At 43.1% G+C, this 21,903-nt stretch overlaps 1 protein-coding gene across 1 annotated transcript in view; it reads right to left on the reverse strand.

Annotated features, from left to right (window-relative positions):
* Nucleotides 1-3,469: 3,469 nt before the first annotated feature.
* The window catches only part of LOC137377530 (phosphatidylinositol 3,4,5-trisphosphate 5-phosphatase 2-like), a 178,513-nt gene continuing 160,079 nt past the window's right edge, over nt 3,470-21,903 (reverse strand). The window contains exons 24-29 of the mRNA XM_068047218.1: nt 20,490-20,645; nt 19,743-19,824; nt 14,589-14,735; nt 10,780-11,524; nt 7,921-8,036; nt 3,470-6,970 (exon numbers count right to left, since the gene is read on the reverse strand). Of these exons, the coding sequence (XP_067903319.1) occupies nt 6,877-6,970; nt 7,921-8,036; nt 10,780-11,524; nt 14,589-14,735; nt 19,743-19,824; nt 20,490-20,645 (1,340 nt within the window). The 3' untranslated portion in view covers nt 3,470-6,876. The remainder of the gene's footprint in view (nt 6,971-7,920; nt 8,037-10,779; nt 11,525-14,588; nt 14,736-19,742; nt 19,825-20,489; nt 20,646-21,903) is intronic.

Genomic DNA, 21,903 nt, shown 5'->3' on the forward strand with positions numbered 1-21,903 from the left:
CTGGCCCCAAATTTGCTCAGGATTCAGGGCATACTGCCGGCATATTAAGGACAGGCCAATAAAGCTGATGGTGGATTTTCCTGTACGGACAGGGATAGGTGATAGATGTAGTTAAAAGGACGTGTTCTCAGCAGGATGGAGTCACTAACTGCAATGCCCACTTATCTCACCTCATGTATTGTATGCTGAGAAAGATATAGCCATACAGTACATCTGTATGGAGGATGTGGGGCCCACAAGAGGGCTCGAGACCGAGTTCATGGTCTGCTGCACTCCAAAACAGAACTGTTGGCTCCAGTGAAATTGGCCCTCTTATAAAATGATTACTTTTGACTGTTTGGAGCTTTTTGCACTGGCTTCACACTCAACAGCTGGACTTGTCCTGCATTGTCCTCATACACCGCCACCTCCACCCCCACCCACTCTACAGGCAGACAGGCTACTATTGGTACAGGTGTGGCAAATTGCAAATTGCTCAAACGCATAAAATCTGACAGTCAGGCTGGAAGGGCATCAATGGTTGTGGATCTCCAGTCCATAGTTATAGTGTGGGAAACCAGGGAGTGAATTGTCGGAGCAATTATTTTGACTAAGTTGGCATTGATTACCATTGGTTTTTGATGACTGATTTTCCATTGCTGATGCTGGAGCATTGATGTGAACAACTCTAACCTGACTTTAATACCCTCTTAACCCAGTTTAATTTTACATGTATATTTCCATAATTAGTTGGAGCCTTCACCTCAGTTGAACAGGAACAGCAGTCATGAGGATTCCCAACATCTAGGAATGAGATTTGTTTTTCAAAATATCCAGCCACACTTTCCCTCTGGAGTGGTTGGCCCATTTTTATGGCACCAACCAGCCTATTAAGCCCCCAGTATGGCTGAAGTGATTTATGACTTTAACCCCTTATAGGGACTAAACCAAATCAGGAGTACATCCCTATGAATCTCCTTTAAGGAAGTTCAAATCAGACAAATTCTTACAGACACTTATTTGGGTCTAAAGAATTGAACTAGTTTTCCTCAAAGAAAGAAAACTAACAGAGAATATTACCATCTTTCGGATAGCCTTTTTAAAAAAAATAATTATGGTTAAATAATAAATATCACAGATATTATAAGGGTCTTGGAATTTAACATGCAATACACTTTTAAGTGGCTAAGTATATCACAATATCAGATGTTACTAAGAGATGCAACACATAATCTTATTTCTAACATAGAATTCAAAAGTTTAACCTTGCTAATGTTACAGCAAGATATCTTAGAATATCCATTACAATTTAAAGCAAAGTTTTACCTTAAATTCCCTGAGTAAGCCATAGGATGAGAAGTATTGTTGAGGAATTCAACACTTCTCATTTTTGCTTCAGAACCTTTCATGTTTATACTGTTTCTAAGGTATCATGACTTTTAAGGATATAGGTGTTACCTTTCTGTGTGTTTTTCTTGCTTTCAAAATCCATATATGGGAATATCATTAACTAACATTTCCACTTAATGTTTTCTGGAATTTCCCTGCTCTTGAAGTTGTGAGCTTTTATCTGGCCAAAATGTTTATAATCGGTTTTACTTGACATCTGTTTTTGTAAGCACTTTTCTAATTTATTATTTTATTATCTATAATTGTGTTTTATATTACGTTGGACCCTCTTTGTGGGTCAATCTGCCTACATTTACCAACACCATCAATTAATTAAATTTATGGCTACCTTTTACCGATGTCACACAGAACATTTCAATGTGTGTTTATCCTCCAAGTCTTTGGCAACAAAAACACTGAAATGGATTTCCCAACTTAAAAGGTCTTTCTGGTTCACATTCTATTGTAACAGGGACCTTGAAAGACCTTGAAATTTCTAACTCTACCTCCTTAAAGGGGAATTTCAGTGAGTCTTGAAAACTGACCATTTACTCAATCTCTAATTCTAAAAGGTATAATATTAACTATATCTAAATTCTACCTAATGAAGCCTATGAAACCTATACTCCATTGCATGGCGAGCAGGAAGCATACATAAACATTTTCAACGAGAAGCCCCGCTGGCCATATTGTGAAAGGACAAAAAAAATTGTGCATTGCCCGTACCAGAAGAACAATGGAAAATCAGGCACAATGGTAATCACTGCCAACTTACTTACCCAAGGCAGCTGCCATGCCTGATCTTTATTGACTCTTCACCTATAGACTCTTTGCAGTAGCCAGCTTGATGGAAATGAAGCCTGAGGCCCAATATTTGAGCCTTCCCATTCAATTGCAGTGCCTTGCTCACCTCCCTGCTCACCCAAAAGTGGGCACTCCCAAATGTCTACTGCGTTCTCTTTACGAATCTTTCCCATTGGTAGTTTACATTTTTTTTGGCATTAAAATGCCTGAATACCAGTGTTGGTGATCATAAATCTGTCATTAACTGTCTTCCCCTCAAGGCCAAAAAACTACCATAGTTCAAACTCTTAGTTTAATTCAAAAAGCAATAAATAAGAATTCAGGCACAAGTTTAAAATGCTCATACTTATCTCAAATAGTACAATCCCTCCTGACTCTTATTAGCTAGTGTGTACCTAGGGGATCCAGGAAATTACTTTCCCAGAAGAGTTTTGAATTCTATTTTTAAATTCTGTTTTTAAAGTGTCATATTCTGGATGATTTCAGAACACCTTTTACTTCACAGTTGAAAGATTTTTAACTTGGTGGGGAAAATGCAGTCAATTTCTACAGGGTTACTGATTACTTTACCTCAGATTAGATATTTAGGCTGATAAGATTAGCTCTGAGCCCAAGACATGGACCTGCAATCTTTTGTCTTCTTCTGATTGGTGCATTTTCTCTTTTAATTTCATATCTACTGCATTTGTAGTTTTCTTTGCTCCTCCTTTATTCTCTTACATTTTCTCTGTTCAGTCATCTCTGAGTCTCTCCAATTTTTCCCAGCTCAATATGCATATTCTTCTGTCCTTTTAATGTCTCTGCATCATGTCACTGACGATCTTTTATATCATCTAACAGTTTGCAGCTCATTTAATCCACTAACTGATTGTTGTACCTGTTACCGCTCCCCTTTTCTATCCTTGAGAAAATGTCTGTTTATTTTTCAGTTTTCAGTTCTGTTGAACATTAAACATCATACACTGTCATTTCTCTTTACTGCTTTGGACTGAGCATTTATGCAGAGCCTTTCACAATCTGGGGATGCTCACAAAGTACTTTGCAGCCAACTAAGTACTCTTGAGGTTGTCACTGTTGTAATGTAATGAAACTGGCAGCCAATTTGCACACAGCAAAATCCCACAAACAGCAAAGTAATAATCATAATCTGTTTTGATTTCAGTCGATATATAGTCTGGCAAATTCCAGTTGTGCCCTTAAGTAGATATTTGTCAACTTCTTGTTGAAGGAAATAGTTCAGTCCCAACTCCTTTCTAATTTGATCTTGTAGAATATTCAAAAAGAGTATGTGAAGATATATTTTCTCAAAAAATATTTTTTATTCTGAATATATTTATATGTACTTCAGAAACTGCAAGCGACATATTAATTTTTTAAAAAGCCTAAAGAAATTACAACGCTAAATTTAACAGTGTGCTGCTATTAATAACAATTCTCCAGTAAGCTTTCAATATATATATAATATATATATTAAAATCAAACATTCAAACAAACCTATACAGTGTGCAACAATCCATAATAATAGGCTTCTTTTTTAAAGGGTATCATCTTTATAAGAAAAAATTAGGCAGACTTTTTCTTATTCGTCTGTTGAAGTAAATGACACTGGAAAACATCATGGTACCATATGCATGTAATGTCTTGCAGTGAAAACAGGAATGCTCTGCAAAGAAAATTGTCAAAATTTATATCATGCAGTTGCCACCTTTAAGGCTCGTGGTAAGTGTCCATTGTTCAATATGGCTCAAAGCCTTTGTTTCAATGTAGTTCATTGATCTCTTACAGGACAATGTAAGTAGCATGACTGTGTTTCGATTTCACCTCCCTCGGAAATTGTGCGAAATCTCAATTTATGGTTTCATTACCTTCGCAAGATATAATGTAGGTTTACAGCAACAATGTATCCATGGGATTCTTCTTTTGAGTGCACAACTTTCAAAGAACAAAGAACAGTACAGCACAGGAATAGGCCATTCGGCCCTCCAAGCCTGTGCTGATCTTGATGCCTGTTTAAACAAATGCTGGTGTAGTTGTGCAAATGTTTCACAAACCTTTCTTTTCCTAAATTCAACATCCAATGTTGTATTGCTAAAATGAAGTAAGGTATTGACAGAGACTAAAGCCCTGATTTCAGCTTTGCCTGGGCAGTAATATTACCAATATCTGTTTTACAATCCGCCTGATTTTTACTCCATTGATTTCAATGGCATGAAAATCAGGCAGGATCTCTAAAGGGTATGCAATCCACTCCCCTCGATTGCTGCCCAGGCAGGGAAGGTGGAATTTACCACGCCCACAACGTGCCCATGATGTTGACCATGTTTTCTAAGGAATCAGCCGAGCTCAAACCAGCCACATCCATGTACAGGGATTGCAGATCAGTAGGCAGTCTAAAGAGAAGCCCTGGCAGGAACCTAGGAGCAGTCTGATTGCCTGCTGTATTAGTCAACAAAATGCTGGGAAGCCTCATGGGAGGTCAGGAAAAAAATCAAATCTTAAAATTGAAAACAAGGGGCACATTAAATTGTGCATAGAACAAATAGGGCCAGATTAGGCCAAGATTTCCACCAAAATTTCCGACGATCTTCATGTTGACAATTGTACCAAGATTTCTTGAAAATTATATTAGCATATTCCGGCACATAACAACAGGCTTAACACAGGAAATAGTAGCAGGAGTAGGCCACACAGCCTCTTGAGCCTACTTCACCATTCAATAAGACACTGGCTGATTTTCTATGTCAGCTCCACTTTCCTTTAGCATACAGAAGTCTATCAATCTCAGTCTTTAATATATTGAAGGACTGAGCAACCACAGCCCTCTAGGGTAGAGAATTCCAATGATTCACAATTGTCTGACTGAAGAAATTTCTTCTCATCTCAGTCCGAAATGACCAACATCTTATCCTGAGACTATGCCCCCTAGTTCTAGACTCTCCAGCTAGGGGAAATAGCCACTGCCAATTTATCCTTTCAAGCCCTTTCAGAATCTTATACTTTCCATGAGAGCACCTCTCATTCTTCTAACCTCCAGAGAGTACAGGCCCATTCCATTCAATCTCTCCTCACAGGACAACCCTCTCAACCCAGGAATCAATCTAGTGAACCTTTGTTGCCCCTCCTTCCTTATGTAAGAAGATAAAAACTGTACACAGTACTGCAGGTATACAGGACATATCTGCACAATTTTTCACATTGCCGGATAGATGCCAGCATTGTAGCTGTACTGGAACAGCTTGGCTAGGAGCGTAGCTAGTTCTGGAGCACAAGTCTTCCGTACGAATGCTGGAATGATGTCAGGGCCATAGCCTTTGCAGTATCCAGTGCCTACAGCCATTTCTTGATATCGCGTGGAGTGAATCAGATTGGCTGAAGACTGACATCTGTGGTGCTGAAGACCTCAGGAGGAGGCCAAGATGGATCATCCACTCGACACTTCTGGCTGAAGATGGATGCAAATGCTTCAGCCTTGTCTTTTGCACTGATGTGCTGGGCTCCCCTATCGTTGAGTATGGGGGCATTTTTGGAGCCTCCTCCTCGGTTAGTTGCTTAATTTTCCTCCGCCATTCATGACTGGATGTGGCAGGACTGCAGAGCTTAGATCTGATCCATTGGTTGTGGGATCAATTAGCTCTAACTATTACATGCTGCTTCCACTGTTAGGCACACAAGTAGTCCTGTGTTGTAGCTTCTGTGCTGCTGGTTAGGCCATGGGCAAACCAAGTTTTCCTGAATGCAGCTGGCCCAGTGCGGGCTGTGTTCAGGGGAACCCAATTTTGCACAGGGGGCCTGAAATGGGCAGTAGACTTTTCATTTTCATATGCAGTGGGCTTGTTTCAGGCATGAGTCCTGGATGCCCAATTTGTCTGCTAACACCATTATGGCAGGTGATGCACTTCTGGCTCATAATGAGTGTGGGTTTCTTGCTGGTCATATTGGAGGCTGAGGTGGCTGTTTCGTGCTCAAAGGATGGGTGCAGAACTATCAAATTTCCAGGCCTTAAAGTCAGCCACCATAACCAAATTGGGTTCCCTTTCAGGCTCACAAGTGGGGACTCCCTAACCCTAGTCCCAATCCTGGCCCTAGCTATCATTTGTTTTGTTAATGGCAGACAGAGGTATTGCCCATTACATGACAAAGAGCAAAGTTCTGGACACAGTAGAGACCTGGCATGATGGGGTCCCTGCCATTTTGCTGCTGGTTTGACTGGTCTCATGCTGGAAGTTTCATAGAATCATACAGCACTGAAACAGGCCCTTCAAGTCTGTGCTGCCTATCAACCACCCATTTACACTAATCCTATATTAATCCCATATTTCCACAATTCCCCTACCTACACTAGGTGTAATTTACAATGGCCAATTTACCTATCAACCTGCAAGTCTTTGGCTGTGGAAGGAAACCAGAGCACCCAGCGGAAACCCACGCGGAGAACATGCAAACTCCGCACAGGCAGTACCTAGAATCAAACCCAGGTCACTGGAGCGGTGAGGCTGTGGTGCTAACCACTGCACCACTGTGCCGCAATTGCATTGAATTTCATTGAATTTGAGTCCCACAGTTTCTTCCAAGTATGTTAAACGACTACCAGGATATGCTCTGATTTGGCATTTCAAACAGTTAAGAATGGTATCTGAAATGAGATTAAAAGTAAGGTCTTTATTGTGTAGCCTGTGGACCTTTTCCTTTTGGACAGGTTGCTTGTCAAGGCTTATTTTGAGAGCTTATTTCCAGAATCATCTTCCTGTGAGTAGCATCAGTGACACCGGCTTCTAGCAAATCCTCTTCATTGATACCACTGAACCAGAGGGAAAAAAAGGCATCAGGCTCTAACAGTAACTGTACAGTTAAGACCATTACAGCAATCGCATTCCTCAGGTAAGTAAATCAACCCCTGCAAAATCCATGACTTTTGACACAGCTTTTTGCAGATATCGCTGTCATGCGTTTGAATAATCAGCAGATGCCACCGACCTCACTGCACTGTTCAACACTTGGAGCAGAACCCTGCTGTTCTGATGGGTTGTGTGGCCCCGGTGGGGTGGAGGAGGGTGGTTCAGGGGTTTGGTTGGAGGGGAAAGAGAGACCCCAGGCCCTGATTGGGCTGAAAATACCCTGCAGGAACCTGATGGCCAGTAATAGAACAGTATTTGATTCTTCTGAGCATCTACATATTTGGGCCTAATTTCGGCCCATATTGGGAGCCATGTCCACTCTCAGCAAGTGTGGAATCGGTTGGAAATAAGAGGGATGCATTGGGAAGACTTTCTGGGATAGCCTGGGAATGCCCATAAACTGCTGCAGTCATGGGGATGGGGGTACTGGGGGGTGGGGTAGCAGGCCGAACAAGTGCCTGCACCTCCGCTGGAAGAGCCCCTTAATTTGGGCTGGATTTGAACCCAGAGGTGAAAGGACAGTATGTAAACAAATTCTCTACTTGAGTGCCAACTTGTGCTGCATTATATGTAGTTTCATGTTACGGATACCCAGTGGAACTGAGCTGCACTCAATTGGTTCATGCAGCAGATCCAGGAGACTTTAATCCCACCAATCTGTACTGGCTTGGAACTCAGGTTTTATAATAATAGGGGAATGCACCACGAATAAGGCTCAAGCTTATTCCCACCCCACCACCATCCCCGCCCCACCCCTCTCTTCTTTTTTACAACACTCACGAACATAATAACTAGTTGGTTTCACTCCTGTAAATACTGTTACACAGACAGGTATTGTTTTTGCTATAGTTACCTCCAGTATTCCAAGTTATCCCATCCATTCTCAATCAGACCTGCTTCATACTTTTCCAAGCCCAAGTGCTTCAGAAACTCAGTCAGAATACCAAAGCTGCTACGATTGTCAAAGGTCTAAAGAGAGAGAGAGAGAACACTATTTTATCTTTTGGAGATGGAGCAAGATTATCATTTTCTTCTATTTTTTTTTTTCATTTATGAATGCCTGGAACTGCTTTTGGAGTATGTTTGCAGCAGTTATGCCAAGGCTTTGTAATGCATTAGCAGACCATACTTTGAGTACTGTATATAATTTTGGTTACCGCACTTCAAAGTGCTCACACAAGCATTGAAGAGGAGGAAAGTAACAACAGTGATCTCAAATGAAAGGGTGATGAGCTATAATGAAAGATGAGGGAAGCTTACTAACTGCAGAAGACAGCTCAGTAAGGAACTTCACTGATGTATATAAAGTATTAAACAAAAAAATGCATTTACATAGCACTTTTCATGACCTCAAGATGTTCCAAAGCCTCTTACGGTCACTTAAGAGCCATTGAATTGAAGCACCTCTTGTAAGTAGGAAATGCAGCAGCCAATTTGCACAATGCTGGATTTTGTATTCCAGCAAACGGGAGAGGTGGCGAGGGGGGCACATGGCAGCCATCCCCCACGGGACCCACACCGATGCGATTATGTGGTGGGCGGCCATTATACATATACACGCCGACCGCCCCCTCCCATTCACGGGGTTCACAGTGTCACCTGTTGAGTGAGCAGGTGCTGGTGCCATTTTTAAAAGGCTGCTAGCCCTGCAAACAGTACACTGTAGCGAAGAGTTCACCCCCCCACCCCCCACCCATCAGAGTGCAGAGTTCACTCCCTTCCCCACCCATCAGGGTGCAGAGCTCCCCCTTCCCCACCTCCAACCCATCAGAGTGCGGAGTTCACTCCCTCCCCCACCCATCAGAGTGCAGAGTTCACTCCTCCCCTCCGACCCATCAGAGTGCACAGTTCACCCCTCCCCTCCGACCCATCAGAGTGCAGAGTTCACCCCTCCCCACCAACCCATCAGAGTGAAGAGTTCACTCCCTCCCCCACCCAGAGTGCAGAGTTCACTCCCTCCCCCACCCATCAGAGTGAAGAGTTCACCCCCTCCCCCACCCATCAGAGTGCGGAGTTCACTCCCTCCCCCACCCATCAGAGTGCAGAGTTCACTCCTCCCCTCCGACCCATCAGAGTGCAGAGTTCACTCCTCCCCTCCGACCCATCAGAGTGCAGAGTTCACCCCTCCCCACCGACCCATCAGAGTGAAGAGTTCACTCCCTCCCCCACCCAGAGTGCAGAGTTCACTCCCTCCCCCACCCATCAGGGTGCAGAGCTCCCCCTTCCCCACCTCCGACCCATCAGAGTGCAGAGCTCCCCCTTCCCCCCCACTGACCCATCAGAGTGCAGAGTTCCCCCCCTCCACCCCCACTGACCCATCAGAGTGCAGAGTTCCCCCCCTCCACCCCCCCGACACATCAGAGTGCAGAGTTCACCCCTCCCCTCCGACCCATCAGAGTGAAGAGTTCACCCCTCCCCTCCGACCCATCAGAGTGAAGAGTTCACCCCTCCCCTCCGACCCATCAGAGTGAAGAGTTCACCCCTCCCTTCTGACCCATCAGAGTGAAGAGTTCACCCCTCCCCTCTGACCCATCAGAGTGAAGAGCTCACCCCTCCCCTCTGACCCATCAGAGTGAAGAGTTCACCCCTCCCCTCTGACCCATCAGAGTGAAGAGTTCACCCCTTCAGCACCTCAGTGGAGCCAGCTTTCCCTGAACGGGAAAGTGAAGGTGCGGGAGTGCCATTCGTTGCACTGAGGCTCGGGAACTGAAGTTCAGATCGCTGCGGTTTATATTTTAATTCATGCAAATATGTTATTTAAATATGCTAAGTTATGTCCGGTCGCCGACACATAGCTTCCCCGCCACTGGGAAGTTCAGGCCTGCCAATCCCAGTATCAGGTTCCCTGGCAGCCACTACCGCTCCAATTTTCCAGCCGTGCCGCCCGACCCTCACCACCCCCACAGAACCCAATGTCGGGCTAGGAGCAAAATCGAACCCGATGTCCCACAAACAGTAATTGATGCTAGCCAGATAATCTGTTCTAGTGAGTTGGCTAAGGGATAAATATTTTGCCAGAACACTGGGGAGAACTCTCCTGCACTTCAAGATAGTCCCAGGGGATCTTTTGCACCCACCTAGGAGTACATCCAGACTTAGTACTGCACTGGAATGTTAGCCTAGGTTTTGTACTCAAGATTCTGGACTGGGACTTGAACCCACAACCTTCAGACTCAAGTGAGACTGCTACAACTGAGCCATGGCTGATGTTTGTGTTAAACAGAATAGTTAAGGTAAACCCCATAAATTTAAGTAAAAAAAAGTATATTAAAAACACGTATTATAAAAGTGCGTCATTATGCAAAGGCGGATTAACATTTAAAATAATCTGCCAGACACTTGGGTCCCCAGTGTATGTGCATACAGACTCTATAGCAGGAACCATGTATAGTGATCAGGAAAGAAAAATTTGGCTAACGTTCCCCTCCCTAGCCCAGGATCATTGGGTTCAGTTGTTATGTCCTCACTGCTATCTTTGTTGCGATCATCCAACTCATCACAAATTGGGGGTTGACCCTCAGATCATTTGGTCTACGTGACTCAGTAACATATTGAGCAACACGTTTATCCACAAAGATGTTTGGGGACCTGGTTTATATTGGCATTATAGATATAAATTCTTAAATGACACAACTGTGGGTGAAACACAGATTTGATTTATTCCATGGTTTACATCAGAATGATCTGGTTTATTTTTTACTTCATGCCATACCCCGGCTTCGAGTGTTCTGCTCTTGACAGGCAGTGGTGGAGGCACATCCAACCGTGTAGATCGAGGCTGAACCTCTGGCGCTTTGTTTCTACCTGGCAACCGGGGACTCACGGTTGGCCGTTCTCGTACAGGTAACGGGAGATCGCATCTGTTGGGCAGGCGGTCCTTTCCACTCAAAGATTTTGCCATGTGGAGGTTGGGCAGGGATTGGTCATCTGGCTTCCTTTCAGAGATTTTGTCTCTGACCTCATTGATCAGTGAAGCCTGAGGCCCACCTCTCCCTGCCACCTGAGGCCTGGAGAAGCTTCTTGGCGCTGTGGTAGGGGCTTTGAATTCTTGGGAGTCTCTGTTGGATGTTGCAATCTTGTGCCACTCTTGGTTGACTTTGGCTGGTGCAGCCTGGTGAGGTTTACCCCATACATCTGCAGAACTAGCATAAAGTGGGTTGTTCTGCATTTCAACTTCCATCACTTTGTGTTGGAATGTGTGTTGGGGTTGATCATGCTCTAAGGAACAGCCTTCATTGTTTAAGTGTCGGAAAGAGGGATCCCTGGATTTCTCCAGGCTTGTTGGAGGAAGAGGTTGTGGCTTATTCCTAGGAATAGTTTTTGACACTGGAATCCCTGCATTTTCCTGACAGCCTGTTCCAGACTGGGAGTAAGGGAGTCCTTCAAGTACAAAATAGGCTGGGTTGTTGTAACTGTTCAAGTGGGAATCATCTTCTGCAGTGTTACTTTGTTTCATCCTGAAAACAAAATAATAAAGTTATGATTCAAGTGAAGTTTGCTGTCTTCAAAAAGTACAAGTTTATCATTTATCCTCAGTTCAAGATAGTTTTCAGTAAGTGAAAGAGGATTTATGCCTGCTAATGCTGTCCAAAAAGGAATTCTCATAACCAGGCCCATTTTCAATTGTACAAATGGAAAGCTTTGTTGCATACCAATCCAAAAATACTGCCAAGATGTCTAGAATTTGAACAACCACTGCCCTTCTAATACCCTATAAACAGACCAGCCCCAGGGCTACTGGCTGAGGACACAGTACTTACAATGCGCATACCAACAAAGATTTGCCGCTGCTGTAACCTATTAACACATCTCATCTCCTTCTTGAATTATACTAATACCCCCTGAACAGGGGTGGACCCAACACCGCCACCCAAATGTATAAAACTTGCTGCGAAATTGCTTCCATTTTTTACTATTTTATTTTTTGAGGACTTGTGTTAAAACTGAAAAGATTCCATGGATTTTATTTTTACCAAATTCACTGAAAGGACATTTGAGATGTTGTTTGAAAAACAACCTGTGCTGGAAACCATGTTCTTTAAGTTCAATAAACAACAGAAAGCTTGATGACCTGGGGAAGATGTTTACCGAGAAGCCACATGTCAAGGTTTATGGAGGTCAGGAGGCTGACTTTTTGTTTCGGTTTGGATATTTTTTTCAGTTCCGTTGGGGTGTGAACTGTGTTGAAGGCAATTGGTGTTTTGCCTGCCAGGGAAAAAGAAACCATCCAGCTCACGTCTTTCTCTACCTCTTTGAAGAAACCCTGCAAAGATCCAGTGTGGGAGAACTAAAATCCCTGGTGCTGCAGCATCTCTCCTGAGAAGCTGGAAAAACCAGCCAGATTAATTCTCAATTCTGCCTCAAAAGAACTGCTTTAGAAAAGATCTCAGTGACCCCTTTCCGTGTACCCTGACACCAGACCAAAAGGGACAACTGACTTCCTTCTATATCTACTCTTTTTTTCCTTCAAGAATTAGCAAGTATTTGGCCAAAGTATTCTTTTTTGTCTTTTTTCGTAACAGAGAATTTCTGTATTTTTTTCAGTGTGTGTCACTGTGTGTGCGGAGAGTTTAAAAAGGGAACTTTCATATTTCAAATCGGTGTTAATGCTTTGCTTCATTACTGGATAAGTCAGGTTTGATAATAAACTGATAATTTTGTTGTTTATTAACGAAACCTGGTTGGTATATTTTATTCTGGGATAAAGAGTAGAATATATAATTGACCAACTGGGTAAACATTTTTAAAAGATATGTTGTGACCTGCAGAGAAGTGGGACTAGAAAAGACAGTGCACTCCTCCCACCTGGGTTGTAGCAAACTATATAATGGTTCATGCATATAATGCTGCATTTACTTGCAAGTATTGGGAACCACGCATTTATTCTGTGTGAAACCAATTCCATACAGGGTGCAAACTTTTTGTATAAGATAAGATAACAGTATATGGATTTTAAAAAAAACTTTTCTCCTGCTGGCACAGTTGTCAAATTGTTCTGTTCAGTGTGGCAATGAGATACGCATAACAGGAACTTTCCACAATCTACACTTGATCTCTGCTGAGTAAACTAGTCATGGCCAGGATAGCTGTCGGGCCATTGCAATTGTACTGTTCACCCTGGGCTAGGAGTGGGAAATAAAATCTGCTAGGATTCCCACCTTTGATTGTTTTCCAATTACTTTTGGTAGATAGCACGTGTGAATGTCAAGAGTACGCTACATGGCCAAATAGGCTGCTGACTGGGATAGGGTACTGCATGAGGAATGGATGGCAGAATGGGGCACTGAATGGCGCCAATGCCCCTCTGAGCTGCGTGCGTGCCCAGCCATGAAGCAATCGTGAAGGTATCACACAGGCCGCTCACAAGCTGTCCCTTCTGGTTACTATGGCTGTGCAGAAAAAATTGAGGGTACTAAGCATTGCACTAAACAACAAAGAAAATTTAAGAGGATCATCGAATGGCACTATACCCCAACACAATTCAGTTCCTTGAGGGAGGTGGAAAGAAAATCAAATGGATGAAAAATGTCATTTGCAAACTATTTTTTTAATTAAAAAAGTAATTAATCTGAAATTGGTAGGGTGTCCACATTGGAGCCAGATTGGATAAATTCCTCCAATCACAATGCATAGCAACACAGTAAACAAATACAGGAAGGCCTCCTGTGGTTTTCTTTTAATGAAATTGTAAATGCTTTCAGAGATCTGTTTCCTTAGGTCACAGGTGTTCCATATAAAGATCCTTCAGCCAGTACTCAATACTGTTTCTGCAGCTCCGTATCAGTATTACAGGGGATGATGTATTGATTTCTCGTGGCTATAGATTTAGTAATTTTATTATACATAATAAGCTAAAAACTGAAAGAATCTTCTCTAGAATTGTTGCAATACATTTTTCAAAAGTCTTTGTCCCCAATTTTCTCCTCCTTTGTATTCTCTCTCCTCACTCCTATGATGAGCACAGAGCTAATGGAAGAACATGAAAGCCAACACCAAGCAGTCATTATGATTATTTCAGATCGTTGTTCCACCTTTTAACCTTTTGTTTTTAAATGACATTCTTGTCTTAACTGAGGTGAGGGAATGTCAATACTGGATAATAGAACACTTTTCACTTCAGACACCCAGCAAGCACTCTCAGGTTAGACAAAGTGCTCCAACGGCGTACCTTAGCCCTGATCTCAGAAATTGGATAATAGTTCCAGTTCCCCCTAGCTAGTAAGGGAAATGGAAATATCATGGTCAATTTGTTGCCAATTATTTGCCAGTTTTGTCCTATGAAATCATGCCCACTTGGAACGGAGTCAAGAATGCCCAAATTCATTCCATAAGGAATTCTGACAGACAACATAAAGATTCCCTTATTTTGTGTTGAATTGGTCCCAGCTGCCTGAAATAACAAGACAAAGTGCATTCCACCAGCACTGCAGTCTTTTAAGCAACAGCGTACCAGAAGAAAAGAGGTGAGAAGGGGACAGTCACCTTTCAACGCAATCTCCAATGTGATGAGGATTCACATACCTCGGCTGAATGGCCTCTTCACTTCCCTTCCCTTTAATTCCTGCGGGAGCATTCCCAAGATGAGTGCCATCGTCAGGCCAATTGGAAAACATCTCACTGACGACTTCAGAGAAAGTTGAGCTCTGGCAAAATTTCTTTCCACTGCCTCTGTGAAGTTACAGATCAATGTTTAAAGGCCATGAAAACATTTATTCAGTTTCAGACACAAACTAACTTTTACCAAACCCCATGCCATCCCTCACATGGGCTCAAGTCTCAAATGCTACCACTGTTTGCTGCTAGTTTTGTACCACGGTATTTTTTACAGATAAAAACAAAAATGCTTTCTGGAGTAATTGTTTACCAATTCAAACCATTTAATTTCTTGCCAAAAATCTTTTCATTCCCTCATAATTCCCTCAGGATTCTCCCATAGGCTCCCATCTGGTTCAGTGCAAAAAGATCCCTTTAATTCCTTGCTTCTACTGAGCTGTTTGATATCAGCTGAGTGGCAGTAAGCCTTCTACAAATAGCCTGGATGTTTCCGCGGTGGGAAAGTGAGAGAGAAATAACAACTGGGGTGCCTGCCCCTAATCCCTGCTGGAAAGTGTGCATGTGGGAAAATTGGGCAAGGATAGAATTGGGCTTGGCTGATCATCAAATAGCCTGCAGATGCTCACCATCTGGATGCCACATAAAGAATAGTTGGTCTGTCATGTGGTATCCATATGGCACAAAAGGGTTGCCGGCAGCGGTGAAACTATGCCCAGAATGAGTCACCAGCTTCAGAAGTGGCGAGGAAATAAAAAATGGGAAAATCAATTTTTTTTTAAAGAAGTGTTTTCTCGCAAATAACATTGCCCTCACCCAAACCAGACCTCTGCCAAGTCCGGTCTTGTACAGAACATGGAGATGTGCAAGAGTGACCTGCAGCAAGTCACTGTAAATTGCCCTTTCTTCCTTTCTCCATCCAGTGCGTCTTTCTAATGGCTGAGGTCAGGAACTTGTGTGAGACACACCAGACAGGCGTTAGCATATTACAAAAAATCTTCTCATCGTTTCACAAGTTTCTGCACAGTTTATCTTCTTCTTAAAAGGCAAATGTCTTTAGCATACCTGTTATCATTTGTTTACAAATACAGGTTATATCACTGAGGCACAGTGTGGCTTTCAAGCAGAGAGATCCACCATTGACATGCTGTTCTCCCTTTGCCAGCTACAGGAGAAATGCCGCAAACAACAGATGCCCCTCTACATTGCTTTCATAGATCTCACCAAAGCCTTTGACCTCAAAGAAGGAATTTTCCTCCACACAAGATCAGGTGGCAGGTTGTTCAACCTTGCCCATCTTAGAGCGAAGACCAAAGTACGGAAGGTCCTCATCAGGGAACTCCTCTTTGCTGACGATGCTGCATTAACATCCCACACAGAAGAGCGTCTGCGGAGACTCATTAACAGGATTGCGGCTGCCTGCAACGAATTTGGCCTAATCGTCAGCCTCAAGAAAACGAACGTCATGGGACAGGACATCAGAAATACTCCATCCATCAATATCGGTGACCACGCTCTGGAAGTGGTTCAAGAGTTCACTTACCTAGGCTCAACTATCACCAGTAACCTGTTTCTACATGCAGAAATCCACATGCGCATGGAAAAGACATCCGCTGCTATGTCCAGACTGGCCAAGAGGGTGTGGGAAAATGGTGCATGGACACGGAACACAAAAGTCCGAATGTATCAAGCCTGTGTCCTCAGTACCTTGCTCTATGGCAGCGAGGCCTGGACAACATATGTCAGCCACGAGCGCCGTCTCAATTCATTCCATCTTCGCTGCCTCCGGACAATCCTTGGCATCAGGTGGCAGGACCGTATCTCCAACACAGAAGTCCTCGAGGCGGCCAATAACCCCAGCATATACACCCTACTAAGCCAGCGGCGCCGGAGATGGCTTGGCCATGTGAGCCACATGGAAGATGGCAGGAATCCCAAGGACTCATTGTACAGCGAGCTCATCACTGGTATCAGACCCACCGGCCATCCACGTCTCCGCTTTAAAGACATCTGCAAATGCGACACGAAGTCCTGTAACATTGACTACAAGTCGTGAGAGTCAGTTGCCAGTGATCGGCAGAGCTGGCGGACAGCCATAAAGGCGGGGCTAAAGAGTGGCGAGTCGAAGAGACTTAGCTGTTGGCAGGAAAAAAGACAGAAGCGCAAGGAGACAGCCAACTGTGTAACAGCCCCAACAACCAATTTTATCTGCAGCGCCTGTGGAAGAGTCTGTCACTCTAGAATTGGCCTTTATAGCCACTCCAGGCGCAGCTTCACAAACCACTGACCACCTCCAGGCGCTTACCCATTGTCTCTCGAGACAAGGAGGCCAAAGAAGAAGAAGATCACTGCTCTGTAATCTTTTTTCCCTTCAGAAACACAAAGTAACATCCTTTAACAAGCTATGACATTATTGCCCATGCAGGTTAAAAGGGCTTCAAAACATCACGGATGGGCTAGTTTAACAACTGATATAAAAACAAAAATGGTTGTAAATACAATAATAGGTTATTCAGCATCTGAAGGAGGAAATGGGTTAATGTTATGGTTATCTCTGTCTTATGACCAGATGAGGAAGGGGTCTAGGGCTCCCCTCTTAGCCTTTTCCTGGTTTGGCTGTAACAGGGTTTAATTTTTAAAACATTGTGTTTTCAGCTTCCCCTCAGAAAATCCTTGCTCACTGCTCTCTAATTGTAATGGCAAAGAAATCAACCAGACAGGTTTTCTCAGATTTAAACAAGAAAGGTGTAAGTTTCATAACTTTAAAACTCTAATTCAGTTAAAACTGTTAAAGATATGTGACGCGACCACACTAGCAAGTGTACACAATAAACACACACGCAAATAGAGACAGAGGAGGAGAAAGCAGGGAAAGGTTTGAAGTAATAGCTGGAGTTCTGTTACTGGTTTTGGACTAGATGTAAAGTCTTTGATTGAAGTTAAGTCTTGCAGTTCTCCTTGACGTCCAGTGCACCCTTACAAACTTGATTCGCTGGTCTTCTGTCTTGAGGCTTAAGTTACTTCCATAGGTCCCTGGAACTTTGCATGAGAGAGAGAGAGAGGTGCTCTCTTCTTGAAGTTCAGTTGCAGTCTATTCCCAAAACTCTTCTGTGTCAGGCACAGTTAAAAAAAAACGGTTGGCCAGCAGGTCAGTCATGTGACTAGCTCCTTGTTTAGAGCAGCCTCACTTGAAAAATTTGTGGATTCCTTCAAGCTTAGCAGACACTCTCAGTGAGGGGTGAAATTCTGACTTTTACACAGTCAATGACTTTCAATGTCTCTTGATTATCACTATTGACAAAGATCTATCTGGCTAATTAAATCAGGGAGGACTCCCATTGTCCTCTTCATGCAACTGTCTTTTAGAATGCAAATGTGCAGCCATGTTTTCAGCCATTCAGTCCTGTGGTCTTTTACACAAGTTATTTCAAGCCCAGTAACAGTTCAAAAAAAATGTTCTATATGACGAAATTAACATGTCTCATTTTGGCAGGTGTGGTTTCTGTCACAGTTTTATAAGATAAGGGACAATTTTAGACAGCCACTGGGGTAGTCTTCAGTTGTGAGGGCCTCGAGTGAAAATCGAGCGCAGTTAATATTGTCCACACTCACTGAGGTTTTGCATCACAGAACAGCGACATCAGTACCACCAGTTTACAAGGGAGACAGCGGAAGCAGATAGTGTTCATTCATTTCAATGCAAATTAGGTAGATTTCCTTCAGAGAATAGTACTCTGAGAGACACTATACTAAGAATTTGAGATATGGTATATAATAAGTGTAGCATGCTTAGGAGGAACAGATGACTTTGGACCTATGGTTTCCAAAGATTTCCACCACTGGAGATTTTACTTGTTTTATGTCTGGGTTGTTGTGTACTATGTTTGATGTTCATGATTGGTAACACCTTCATTATCATTTTTCATGTGACTGCCAGGTAGAAGATGAATTAGCTGGAGCATATGTCTTTATTAGTCCAGCAATTCCTATGTTCCTGTGAAGGGTTACAGCTTTCTTTTTCAAATACTAACTGGCATACTGTGCATTTCCAGTAATTTCTGAGTTTGGTTAAAGGCTCCTGCTTTTGGGAGTTTTTCTTTTTATCTTAGTTCAAAGATCAGGATTTTGAAAATTATAGATGAGCAGGGAACCTTGGTGTCCATATACACAAAGCCTTAAAGATGGCAGGGCAAGGTGATAAAGTGGTTAAAAAAGGATATAGGTTACCTGGGTTTATAAATAGAGGCATAATCTAAAAACAAAGAAATTACACTAGAACTTTATAAATCACTGGTTCGGCCTCAGCTGAAGTATTGTGGACAATTCCAGGCACCTCACTTAAGGCAAGCTGTAAAGGCCTTGGAAAGAGGAGATTTACCAGATGTTGCAAGAATGAGGGGCTGCAGTTATGAGGAGAGCTTGGAAAGGTTAGGACTGTTCTCCTCGGAACAGAGAAGGTTTAAGAAGTGACCTAATCAAGGTTTTCAAGATGAGGAGACAGTTTTGAAGAGTAGATGGAGAAAAATTATTCCCTCTGATGAGTGAGTCAATAACCAGAGGTCATAGATTTAAAATCATTGGCAACAGATCTGGAGGGGAGATAAGGAGAATTTTTTTCACTCAGAGTTGTAGGGATCTGGAACACTTTACCTAAAAAGGTGATGGGAGTGGATTCCATAAACAATTTTAAAAGGGATTTGGACAGGCACTTGAGGATGAGGTAATTATACGGCTATGGACAAAAACCAGGGATGTAGGCCTAAGCACGGCTGTTCATTCAAAAAGCCAGCCCAGGCATAATTGACTAAATACCCTCCTTCCCTGCTGTATGATTGATTGTGTATGAACTGTGATGCCTTATAAGGTTGAGTATCCAGTCAATAATTACTGTCCTGTCTCATGCATAAAGAAAGATAACTTGGGCAAGGCACTAGAGGGTGGCAATGCTCATAGAAGTATAATCTAGCCTGAGCCAGAGCCTTCAATGTAAAATGAAGAGAAAATTGATGGCAAAAAACCACCTATAGAGTCAGGAGATAATTAAAAATATGCATGCATATAAAAGATGTAACACTGGCAGTTTAACGAGTTTCCAACACTTATTCCAAAAAGCAAGTTGCTTACCCAGCGTATTCCTGCATTGGTTTGGAAGATGTGGCTTTATTTTTTGGGGGTCGGCTGCCATCTCTTTCTGAACTGATCCATTCTGTTACAAATAAAAAGATGAAATATCAGTAGATTGTGAAGCTAACAAATAGCCTTCCATCGAGCTGTGATACTTTAGTGGAACAATCTTCTACGTTTATTTTCAATCCTTAAAATTCTACAGAAACAAAGCTTGCCAATTTTACATCTGTTCAGATCTGACTGGGAACAAGAGCATCCAAGATGACTTTATTTTAGAAGAAAGAAAACATTTGAGCATGACTTTGTTGGGGTACCGACTAGCAATGCTACTGGGTACGTGCCTGCAATCCCCCTCAGGCTGAGCTGTCATTCTCAGTGACCACACGGTTATAAGGAGATGCCAAGTGAAGGCCAGGAAATTCCACACAGGGACATCATCTTCGTGACCAGTTGGTGGATATTTTATAACAGCATCGTAAGCAGTTCGGCTGCCTAGTCATTGTTTATTCTTCTTCTCCTTCGAGATACAGCACTGAAACAGGCCCTTCGGCCCACCGAGTCTATGCCGATCAACAACCACCAATTTATACTAATATTGTGCAGATGATGCATTGAATTTTGAGACCTTAAGAAAATGATGAACGTGCACATGGTAATAGCTATTATTTCACTAAAATAGCAGAACATCTGTGAACTTTCTCAGTGATACAAAACACTGGGAACCCCTACATCTGAAAAACTCACCATAAAGCCGTTCCCGAGTTCGTTTGCGTTCAGCAGGAACAACGACCCTCATCGTCACTCGAATAGATCCAGACTCGTCTCCCAGATGAGACAAACCCGTCTCAAACCTCTGTGGTGTGTTTCCAATTAGGGGCTTCAGTGCAATACAGCACTCTCCTGCAAAAAGATAGGAAGCCGGGATATAGCAAAGGTCAGCCTTGTGAGAAAGTATATTAAAGTTAAAATATCAACTGCTGGATTGATGTATGCTCCTCAGTGGTATTGAGAGAGATTTCTGTACAGTTATCAGCATTTTCCAGTTAATTTTGACCTATTTTTTGCTTTACAGCTGCTGGTTAGAGGTATCTTTCCAGCAGATACTTTGGCCCTGATTTTAAAGGAGGAGAAGGTGGGTGCTTTGGGTACAGTGCACCTGAGATAGATGCTGTGCATGGAGTGTGCACCCGAACCCCAGCGTGAAATTGGGCCTTGGGCCTTGGTAACATTATTTGGATGAGCAGAGTCAGCCCACCCATTCCCAATGGACGTATTTCTGCCCACTTGCCTCACGTTTTAGGTGCCACCCCGGGGGCACGGTGGGGTGGGCAGTTGAAGGACAAAGGGAGGGGAGCTGATTGCAGATTGCCATCAACCAGCGGGAGTACTGTGGAGCTTACTTTTTATTTACTGTTTTAGTGGCGGCCACTGGCTAGGCCGCATCCTTGCCAGAAAGACCTGAGGGGAGTAGGCCCGGCTGGTGACTGTTCCGCTCCGGGCAGCCAAATCTCCCAGAAGAGTACCAAAAGAGGGTTTAGGCTCCTCATTAGCATATACAAGGGCCCTAATGCCCGTTTAGACAAGACATGTACCTGAAAATGCCCACGATTCAATATCAGGTCAGATGTCTTTCAAGCCATTTCAATACGCATGATGTTGGTCCTTGGAATTAGCCACCACTTCAACCTTTTTACTCCCACAAAAGGGGGTAACTGAGACCAATTTCTACCCAATGGATTCCTGACAAGAAAAGCTCCCCACTGGCAGTGCAGATTTATAAAATTACCCTGATGAACTAAGACACAAGGGATACATTTAGGCCAAGAGATAAAGTAGAGTTGAGTCACAGGACTGATGCGTATTGTCAAAGGATGGAGTGATAAGGAGATACTGCGGCCCTTCAGCCTTAAAAGGTGGTGACAGAGTGGACTACCGTATACAAAATATAAGGTAAATTTGGAGCACTACTTCAATACAGTAGAGCAAGAGACATTAAGGACAATTTGGTGCCCTTATCACCCAGTTTTCACTTTTAAAAAGGACAGTAATGGGATCAGTATAGTGCATAACCTAGCACCAAGTTCCATGCCTGTTGATTTTTCGACAAACCTGACTCCGGTCAGCTAGAATTTCCACTGCAAACAGGTGAGACTCTCAT

This window comes from Heterodontus francisci, chromosome 15, assembly GCF_036365525.1.
Source record: "Heterodontus francisci isolate sHetFra1 chromosome 15, sHetFra1.hap1, whole genome shotgun sequence".
Lineage (NCBI taxonomy): Eukaryota > Metazoa > Chordata > Chondrichthyes > Heterodontiformes > Heterodontidae > Heterodontus > Heterodontus francisci.